General features: G+C 54.1%; 1 protein-coding gene across 1 annotated transcript; it reads right to left on the reverse strand.

The window, feature by feature from the left end:
- Positions 1-332: 332 nt before the first annotated feature.
- Positions 333-2,859, reverse strand: LOC123051684 (scarecrow-like protein 6). Its single transcript, XM_044474650.1, has one exon. The coding sequence runs from the start codon at positions 2,554-2,556 to the stop codon at positions 679-681; it is 1,878 nt and encodes a 625-aa protein (XP_044330585.1). The 5' UTR covers positions 2,557-2,859; the 3' UTR covers positions 333-678.
- Positions 2,860-11,088: the final 8,229 nt, after the last annotated feature.

The raw sequence follows: 11,088 nt of genomic DNA on the forward strand, positions 1-11,088 counted from the left end.
AACTCTAGATGCCATGATGCTCGGTGGGCCTTCCGCCACTATAGCGGCGACGGATCCGACGTCGGAGGTGACGACAATGACGTGCTTGATGAGGGAGGTGCCGATGGCACTATAGGCATGGCCTACAAGGTCAACTTCCGCTGCCATGCCTAGTTTACTTTATGCTACTTTTAAGTTCGTTTTGAACTTGTTAAATTTTATCCGGTTTGCACGTAATATATTGAAATGTTGGCCATCAGGGTTGGAAAGGCCCAAAGACTCCTAAAAAAACTGGCAGGTAAGACAAGCGGAGAAGAAAACGGTCAAGGACGGAGGGAGCGGGAGAAGAAACATTTGAAAACGCCATAACCATTGATTTCACAGCTATAGAGTAGCAACACGTAGAGGGTAGAAACGCACCGCACCGCGACACACACACACCCTGCAACCTGCCAAGCCATGCCAATTCTACTCGTGATCAACTGACACCACAGTTTGAGCATACCGAGCAACCAGCGGCAAATGCAAGGCGACACCATTAACATAGGAGTACTTCCAATTTAGGACACTAAGCGAAACGGATTCGGATCATTACAACGACGAAATAAGTACTTTGTAGTAGGATCATTAGTCCTAACTAAGTCCGATCGGCTTCTTTTGACGCCGGCGACGGCGCCGGCGACGGCGAGGTCGGGGTTGTCAGCACCGCCACGCCGAGACCGACACGAGCTCGGCGCGCTGCCAGTAGAGGCAGAGCGATCCCGGGGCGCGCTTCTCGACGCGGAACCCCCGGACGGGCACCTTGTGCAGCAGCGACTCGGCCTGCGACTCCGCGAACGTGCTGGCCTGCACCGGCGTGAACCCGGCCGACGCGAACACGGCCCGCCACGGCAGCGGCGCCTTCTCGATGGACGCGCGGTGGCGCCCGACCACGCATTGCTCCACGGCCGGCTGGACCAGGAACCGCTCGATCTTGCCGGCCGTGTCGGGGTCGGTGCCCACGGCGTCCACGGACTCGAGGAGGAAGACGGTGGACTGGAACGCCTGGAACAGGTGCGCGGCGAAGGGCAGCTCCGTGCGGTCGCACCCGCGGTCCACGGACACGACCACCTTGGCGCCGAGGCTCTTCACGAGGCGGAGGACGGCGGGCATTGCGGCCGCGTGTGCTGCGCCGACGGGCAGGTGGACGGCGAGCGCGTCCCCGCCGGCGATGGCCACCAGGTCCGCGGGGTCGAGGGTGTCGATGTTGAATACGGTGAACTGGAAGAACACGCCGAGCTCGGCGGCGAAGCTTGAGAGGTTCTCGTGGATGAGCTGCAGCTCGAGCGGGTGGTGCGACGCCGGCGAGACCAATGCGGTGACCTTGAGCGCCGTCGCCGGGCGGCGCTGCGCGAGCTCCTGCATCAGCGACGCCCACTGCTCGCCCATGCCGATGTCGAAGTCGAGCACGTGGATGCAGCCTGCGCCGCGGAGCCCGTCGAGCACCGCCTGGACGCAGGTGAGGTGCGCGAACTGGAGCACCGGGGAGACCTCGGAGAAGGCCTTGTACGCGCCGAGCTTGAGGACCACGTCGTAGGGCGTGGACGCCGGCGGCGCGGGCGTCTCTCCGTTGGGGGAGAGCGCGAGGCGCAAAGCCTCCTTGAAGTAGAAGGCAGAGCGGAGGAGTGGCGTCCCGGCCGCGGGGGCGGCGGGGAGCCGATAATTGAGCCGCGCCAATATCTCGCGTGCGCCGAAGGCGTCGCCCGCCTCGGCAAACTTGGCAGCCTCGGCGAGCTGGTCCACCGTGGCGGCCGCCTCGTCGTTCGCCGTCCCCGCCTTGGGCTTGAGGGCGGGGAAGAACCCGCCCGCCGGAGCGAGATGCCCCTGGAAAGCAGGCAGCTTCGGCGCCGGCGCGCCTGCCATCGGGTGGTGGCGCTTGGGCGGCGGCGGCGCCGACTCGAAGGACGGGTGCGCGCCAAAGAAGGCCGCGTGTGGCTGGGGGTGGTGCTGGTGCTGGTGGAGCAGGTAGCTGGGCGCGTGGCCGAACGGGGCCCCCTTGGCGTCCTCCTCCATGGCCGGCGCGAACGGCGACAGGCTGGGCCCGAGCGACGCCGTGGGCGGCGACATCATAGACGTGGCGTGGTCGAGCTCCAGAGCGGGCGGATCCATGACGCCGGCCATCCCGGCGGACGCGTCCTCCCCGCCGCCAATGATCCAGCGGAGGAAGGTGCTGTCAGGGCCGGCGAGCCCGGGCGGCGCCGTGCCGTCCCAGCCCTCGCCGGCGCCGAGGCCCATGGCCATGTCGAGCGGCGCCAGCTGGTGCGCCCACTCCTCCTTGACCCCCGCGGCAGCATCCTCCCCGGGCGGCCATGCCTGATGCTGCTGCGGCGGCGGGGATACGTTCTTGGCGTCGCCGCCGGGCGCGAGGCTCGCCACCTCGGACGACGACAGCGCGGAGGCCTCGGAGGGCGGGCTGGGGCTGGGGCTGTGGCGGCGGTCGAGCACGGACGTGGGCTCCGCCCAGAAGCCGGCGCTGAGCTTGGGCTGCTGCTGCAGTCTCCCCGCGTGACCCTCTCCCGCAAAGGGCATTCCTCTCATCTAGCCCGGCAGCAACACCTCATGCCACCAATCCCCGCCGGGAAGAACTCGGCGCTGGTCTCTATAGTCTAGTCTAGTCTCGTCTTCTCCTTCCTCCGTCGACCTCTCCTCCCTCGTCGCTCGCTCCAAAGTTGGCTCTGGTGCGGAGTCTACGGGGCCATTAGTAGTGCACAGTCCTAGTAGTAGGGAGCTACCGCTACCAGCAGCACCACCCTTGTACTGCTGTCGCTGTGGCCCCTGTCCCTCTCCTCTCCTCTCCTCTTTGCGTGTGCGATGGATGTGAGGCCGTGGGGGAGGGCGGAGAGCGAGAGTATTTTATTCTCTTGGCAGCGTCTTGATCTTGAAATGATAGCGTGCAACATGAAAAAGGCGATAAAGTGGCCTTCTCTCCCCTCCCTCTCCTACTGCTTCAACTGGCCAGCCTCTCCTCTCCAGACCACTTTATCTTCCGCTGCAATGGCTTTCCTACTGTAGCCCACGGTTCGGTGGCAACAGAAAGAAAGAGAGAGGGCTGTGCAAAATTCCCGATGATCGTGTCTGTCTGAACATAAAACTGTCTGTGGACATAAAACTATTTTGTTTGCAGGAAGGAAGGAGCAGTGCATACAGTTGTGGCTCGCTCGTCTCGTCTCGTCTCGTCTGCAGCATGTGCGCTAGTTTCCATGCCCCGCCACAAATCTATCTGCTCATCTACCCAAGCCTCCTCTAGGGCAGCCTAGCCAATCTTTACAACTGTTGTTGTGGTGGAAAAGTCTTCCACCATTTTAGTACTACTAGTACTAGTGATTTGTTTGTGTGCACGTCCTAGTTGAAAAGTTTCGGTTTATCAGGAACTGCATGTTGCACTATTAATTTCAGCTTTGCTGGGCGTGATTAGATTTCATTTTTCACTATATCAGGAGGGACAGAAAAGTGCCAATCTCTGGCATGCAAGGACCCCCTGGGAAATTCGTTCGTGCAGTCAGTGCAATCAATGCTCATTCCTTTGGTCACACCACACCAAATCCCAAGTGGCACCATGAAGAGTTCACTCATGGCCGCGTCTACATTCAGGCAGTTGCTGCATCACTATTTTTCAGGCTGGCCAGGCCAGAAGAGTATATATGTTCAGGCTTGGAGTCCCAAAGGTGAATGAATAATCAACGAGACACCCGGAAAGAGGATGAAACAGCAAAGTTAGAAAGCTGAAGCAGCAGTTTGCACCAAAATGCATCATCATTTCACTCACTGGCGTCAGCTTTTGACCCCTGACGTCGTCCAGTTAAGCACTTGATCTCTCTCTTTCCCTCGATTACTTTGCTTGAGAGCACGCTAAAGCATCATTGCTTTTATCCACAAAAGGTACCATCTTCAGAGTCGAGCTGTGCTTAAATCTGTAACCTTCAAGACTCATTAGCCTTCAAGACTCCGCCCGGAATACAGTCTTTTGCACATCCTCGGCTTAGAGCAACTCCAACGCACGTACCCATTTCGTCCCTTGCTGTCCGTTTGGATCATTATAAACAAAAATGCTGGTCCAATGTGCCGACCCATTTTCAAAACGTGTCGGCTTCGCGTACGAGCAAACCTATTTGCGGCCCAAATTTGCGGCTGAAATACGTCGGCGCGGATGCGAAGTGGACTCGCCGAGCATCCTCTCCGCCGCATCCTCACTTAACGGCTGCCCAACTACCGCGACCAGCTTTATTAATCACGACCGCCCATCACGGGCCCACGCGCCAGCGACAGTCGTCGGTCTTTTTTTAATTCGAGCGTGCGGTGGGTAGCCATCATCATCCGCTTCAAGACGCCCCGTCCCCATCTTGCCACCACTGTGCTTCCCCGTCGGCGACAAAGCCTAGGAAACCCTAGCCACCCCAACGCCCCCCTCCTCCCCGCCTCCATCATCGTCTTCCCATCGGCCGAGGTAGCGCATCAGCGTCCAAGTGCACCAGGCGAAGTGGCACTGGGAGCGTCGCGCCCCTTCCCTACCCCGACGTGACGCTGCCACACGACTGACATTTGGATCCGGAGAGGATCCCTGTGCCGGCGGTGCCGCGGCCGGCGCGGGCGCACGCGGAGGAGGTGCGGCGCCGGAGGTAGCTGCTGACGCCGGAGCAGCGTCGTGACCCGACGTACGGATTCGTCTCGTCCGCACGGCAGCGGTGGTTCTCCTTCGAGCTCGAGGAGGCCAGGAGGCACAGCGCCCGCGACGTGCGCCATGGCTCCCCGCCGCCGCCCCCCATCGAGCGCTACCCGTGGACCGGGCATGTGCGCGAGTGGGTCAGTGTGCCACCGGTCTGGTATCGGGTGACGCCGGCGCAGGAGCAGACCTACCTCGAGCAGTGGCGATAGCAACGACTGGCTGAGGAGCGCCGCGAGGGCGAGTACCTCGAGATGCTCGAGCGCGACGCGAAGGAGGAGCAGCGCGAGGCGGAGGAGGAGGCGCGCCTTGCCGGCACTGGGCCAGCCCAACCGCCGCCGGCGGACGACGTCGCTATCGCGTGGTCGACGACCTTCCCTTGGGCTGACCCGGCGCCGAAACTCATCGACCTCACCGACCCTGACAAGGACGACGAGGACGCCTAGGGCAGCGTGCCTAGTTTTAATTATGTTATAGTTAATGTAAGTGGACTCGTGGACTCTCGTCGCCCTTTGGGGCGGCATTAATGTTTAATTAATCTTTTTATTTTTTTCCAAAATGTGTTGTGTCATGTTTTTTACGCGTGACCTGAAAAATGGGTCGGGCCAGCGTTGGACGCAAGCACTGACCCAAATGCGAAAGCCGACATAGATGTCCGCCGGACCATCCAAACAGACAAAAAACGAACAAAATCGATGTCCGTTTGGGTCGGCGTGTTAGAGTTGCTCTTACTATACCATAAAACAAAATAAAAGACCCTAGTGAGAGTCGAAAGTCAGGTGCCAGCATATGGCAACTTCGAACATTTTCGATGGCGAATTTAGTTACGCGAGAAGACAAGTATGACAACTTTCGTGCATCAATTTATCTTTGACCGAAGCTTATCGTACTATGTCAATGAAATTTTCCATCGTTGCCATTGTTGCATGACTTTGTTGCATGACTGGAATTGTCATAAAAAACGTCAAGGCCGGAGTGTCATCCTTTTTTTTGAACATCAGTACTGGCACAAGCGCTCATACATACACGCATATACTCACCTTTATGAACGTACACATCCTATCCCTATGAGCACATTCGAGAGACTGAGCAGGTATGTCATCTTAAAATTTACGAAGTCACTGTTGGCGCAGCGCATCGCTGGAAATTCTAAAATAAATTCAGAAATAATGCGAGCAACATGACTTGTATCCTGATGGGCTGAGACTACCACTGTCATTCTAGCCATCCAATCACATATTGGTTCGCGAGTGTCACACACTTTGATCGTGTGGCACTTATCATCGGGGAAAAACATAGCTCGCCATCAGCACAGGGCATATTATCGGAGAAGAAGATCGAAGAAGGATTGCAAATCAAAACGTGGTTCAATGACCCGAGACAAGAAAGCAACTGCCGATCATCAGTGATCACCGCTCACAATCGACATCAGATGATTAATCTGGTAAAACCGTCCCTGTCCATAGCTGTTGACTGAAAACCTGTAGTTTTCTCTTTTTCATCAGAAAATTATACTTATATACTAACATGTCAGTGTCATTGGCAGCTGGGGGTTAAACATACGAGTTTCCCTCGTTAATTAGCCTGTCTGGATTTTAAAATCCCCAAGATTGATGCCTACATGCATGCACATAGTACATGGTAGCAGGCACAAGGAAACTGTCACCGGCTTAGTTAATTAGATTGCCTAGCCTAACTCTAAATGGCATCTGGTTCTCGTCCATTTTCTTCTTCGGATGGGACGTCGACTTAGTTAACAAATTTGAGGAGCTTCGAAGCCAGGACTGAAGCGCACTACTACACGTCTTGATGCATACGCTCTGCCCATGCCCAGGTCAAATCACATTGTATATATAACTGAGAACTAGGGCTAGTTTAGAATGTGATAGAGACAAAGCCGTGTGGATTCTTGATGTGAAAGTCTCTACTACGTGCATAAAGCATAACTATAATCTGTTTTGCCTAGCACAAAATTTATGATATTGATGAGGATGACGGGTACGTTAGGGCATCTCGAACGGCGCCCCGCAAATTTACTCCCACATGTTGAAATATTAGGCAAGTTGGTCGGCCTGGCTGTGATGGAAAGAGCTAGAAAAAAGCAGAACTCACGGATAACAAATATCAAAGAGAGGGATGCAAACACTCGTTACTTCCATATTCGGATCAACGGGAGACGCCAGAAAAACCTTATCCAGAGATTCAAGCATGGAGGTGGCTGGGTGACTAGCCATGATCATAAAAGCAACATTGTCGTCATATTTTGCCAACATTATCAAGAAGGGTTCGCCACGCTCCAAAACTATCAATTGGGATGCCTGATGAAGCTATGTACCTAGGGTAGGGTCATGGATCTGTTCAAGATACCCTCCCCAAGAATATCCCTAAAAGAACCAGAAGTAGTCGAAGAAAAATCATCATCCACTCGACCATGAAGCCATGTTCCACTCAACAGTCTTGAAGACACTCGACCGTACGGACAACCACTCGACTACCAAAAGATCTAGAGCCACTCCACTCTGCAACGGTCGGGATTTAAGTCATAGCCTTAATGGTCATTATGTACTTTTATTACAGGCGTTACCAGTAACGTCCCCATCTTTATGTACCTTAAACACTTTGTAACTGAGGGCTGGAGGGGTCTGGCGAACTCTATATAAGCCACCCCCTCCTCAGGGACAAGGGTTCGCACTTTCGGTAACACACACGCATATAATCCAGTCGACCGCCTCCGGGCTCCGAGACGTAGGGCTGTTACTTCCTCCGAGAAGGGCCTGAACTCGTAAAACTCCTGAGTACAACTCCTCCATAGCTAAGATCTTGCCTCTACATTGCTACCCCCCATTCTACTGTCAGACTTAGAACCACGACAGTTGGCGCCCACCGTGGGCCGGTGTCTTAGCGACTTTTTGGAGAAGTTGCAATTTTTCCGATCCCCTTCATCATGGTTTCAGGCGGAGGTTTTGCTAAGGGCCGCGAGATCCGTCTCGGCGCGCTCGTGTTTGTCGCCGATGACTCCGCTTGGCTTCAGGAGGCTCCACTCGACGTCGACGCACTCCCCGTCTGCGGGGCGACGCACTTTCGCGCATGCGTTCGCGGCGTCCTCCTACGGCAGCCGTTGACCCAGTATCGGTCGGCTCCTGTAGCTTCCCCCCTCCCTGCGGCCCGCCGGAGCAAACGTTCCGGCCGATCGAGGCTTCAACGGTGGGTGAAGCATGCGGTGGCTCGCCAGTCGGGCACCCCCAAGTTGCGGCAATCGAGCCCGACGAAACCCTCTACGGCCTGTTGGATCTGTCGACTGGCTCCGTAGAGACTGCATCCGAGTGCGACAGCAGCGACCCTGCGGCGGAAGTTAGAATGTGGAAGCATACATGGATGACATCGTGGTCAAGTCACGTAAAGGTTCCGACCTACTGGCTGACCTTGCTGAAACCTTTGCCAACCACAGAAGGTATGACATCAAGCTTAATCCATCAAAGTGCACGTTTGGAGTTCCAGACGGAAAATTACTCGGTTTTCTCGTTTCCGAATGAGGGATCGACGCTAACCCAGAGAAAGTGGGTGCCATACTCTAGATGAAACGCCCTGTGCGTGTGCACGATGTCCAGAAACTTACTGGTTGTTTGGCCGCCCTAAGTCGATCCATTTCTCGCCTCGGTGAAAAGGCACTGCCTCTTTACCGACTGATGAAGAAATCAGATAAGTTCGAGTGGACTCCTGAAGCTGATGCAGCATTTGCAGAGCTAAAAGCCCTGCTTTCCACCCAGCCGGTGCTTGCTGCCCCAATCAGCAAAGAGCCTTTACTGCTTTATATAGCAGCCATTGGACAAGTCGTCAGTATAGTACATATGGTCGAGCGGAAAGAAGAGGGAAAAGCCTATAAAGTTCAGCGCCCAGTTTATTATGTTTCTGAAGTTCTGACTCCGTCAAAGCAGAGATATCCACACTATCAGAAGCTTGTTTATGGGATTTACATGACCACGAAGAAGGTTGCACACTATTTCTCTGATCACTCTGTTACAATCGTCAGCGATGCTCCATTGTCGGAGATTCTGCACAACAGAGATGCAACTGGTCGAGTGGCAAAATGGGCGATTGAACTCCTTCCTTTAGATATCAAGTTTGAGGCAAAGAAAGCTATCAAGTCCCAAGCAGTGGCAGATTTCCTCGCCAAGTGGATCAGACAACAACTGTCGACTCAAGTTCACTCGGAGCACTGGACCATGTTCTTTGATGGGTCCAAGATGCTGAATGGTTCTGGTGCTGGGGTGGTACTGGTATCCCCCCGAGGAGACAAGCTCAGATACGTTCTCCAGATTCACTTTGATTCCTCCAATAACGAAGCAGAATATGAAGCACTCCTATATGGGTTACGTATGGCCATTTCACTCGGCGTCCGTCGCCTCATGGTTTACGGCGACTCAGATTTGGTGGTCAATCAAGTGATGAAAGAATGGGACGTTAGAAGCCCAGCTATGACTGGTTTCTGTAATGCGGTGAGGAAGTTGGAAAAGAAGTTAAAGGGGTTAGAGCTCCATCACATACCCCGTCTGAAAAATCAAGCAGCCGATGATTTGGCAAAGATAGGTTCCAAGAGAGAAGCCATTCCCAGCAATGTGTTTTTGGAACATATTCACACACCGACAGTTCAGGAAGATCCTTTCACGGAAGAGCCCCCGCAGCCTAAGAGCGCCACAAATCCAACTAAAGTCGAGGTCCGAGCCATGGTCGATCTAATCATGGAGGTCCTGGTCATTACTCCCGACTGGACAGTGTCATACATTGCGTACATCCTTAGGAAGGAACTGCCAGAGGACGAAGAAGAGGCTCGACAGATCGTCCGTCGATCCATGGCCTTTACTGTGATAAGAGGACAATTGTTCAGGGAAAGCGTGACTAGAGCCAGTCAGAAATGCATAACGCCCGAAGAAGGTCGAATGATCCTCAACGACATCCACTCGGGGACCTGTGGTCACCATGCGTCCTCTCGGGCCATCGTGGCTAAAGCATACCGAGCCGGATTTTATTGGCCATGAGAAAATGAAATGGCGAAAGATATAGTCGACAGATGTGAAGGCTGCCAGTTTTACTCTGACATGTCTCATAAGCCAGCGTCAGCCCTGAAGACCATTCCCCTCGTCTGGCCCTTTGATGTTTGGAGATTAGATATGGTTGGACCACTGAGAACTGGTAGGAGCGGCTTCACTCATGTGCTCGTAGCAGTCGACAAGTTTACCAAATGGGTTGAAGCTAAACCTATCAAGAATCTTGAAGCCAGCACTGCTGTCAGTTTTATCAGGGAATTGACATTCAGATATGGAGTTCCACACAGCATCATCACTGACAACGGGTCGAACTTCGATTCTGATGAGTTTAGAGCTTTCTGCACTTCTCAAGGCACACGAGTCGACTATGCTTCGGTCGCTCACCCGCAGTCGAATGGACAAGCAGAAAGAGCAAATGGCCTAATTCTCAAAGGACTGAAACCCCGACTGATGCGTGATCTCAAACAACAGCAGGCACTTGGGTCGATGAACTTCCATCAGTTCTTTGGGGTTTGAGGACAACTCCTAATCGGTCGACTGGACGAACTCCTTTCTTTTTGGTCTATGGAGCCGAAGCTGTTCTACGAAGTGACCTGCTCCACAACGCACCCCGAGTTGAGCTCTTCTCTGAAGAAGAAGCAGAACATGCCCGACAAGATTCAGTCGATCTCTTAGAGGAGGAAAGAGAGATGGCCTTGATCCGGTCGACCATTTATCAGCAAGACTTGCGTCGATTCCACGCCAGAAACATGAGGGGTCGAGCCTTTCAAGAGGGAGACTTGGTTCTTCGAGTGGATCAACAGAAGCCACACAAGCTCGCCCCTGCTTGGGAAGGCCCCTTCATCATCACCAGAGTTCTCCACAATGGAGCATACCATCTTTACAATGTCGAGCATCAGAAAGACGAGCCACGAGCTTGGAATGCGGAGCTGCTCCGCCCCTTTTATACTTAAGTACTCATTCGAATGAAGTGTAATAAGAAGTACCTTTGTAATTTGTTTATCAAAGACAAGAGCTTTACAGTCCTCTGGCACGATTGTTGTTGCTTTTGTTTACGTCTGAAAACCCCCAGCGGGTGGCTTAGCTGTGAATCCGTTTCGCCTAAGTTTTCAAACAACCTACCGAGTGGTGAGCCAGCCTCTCACTCGGGGGCTTAGTTGCAGTCCAGTACTCGCCTAAGTTTGTAAAATCCTACCGAGTGGTGAGCAATCCTCTCACTCGGGGGCTTAGCTGCAGTCCAGTACTCGCCTAAGTTTAAAAAATCCTACTGAGTGGTGAGAAATCCTCCCACTCGGGGGCTTAGCTGCAGTCCAGTACTCGCCTAAGTTTAAAAAATTCTACCGAGTGGTGACCAATCCTCCCACT

This window comes from Triticum aestivum, chromosome 1A (genome assembly GCF_018294505.1).
Source record: "Triticum aestivum cultivar Chinese Spring chromosome 1A, IWGSC CS RefSeq v2.1, whole genome shotgun sequence".
NCBI lineage: Eukaryota > Viridiplantae > Streptophyta > Magnoliopsida > Poales > Poaceae > Triticum > Triticum aestivum.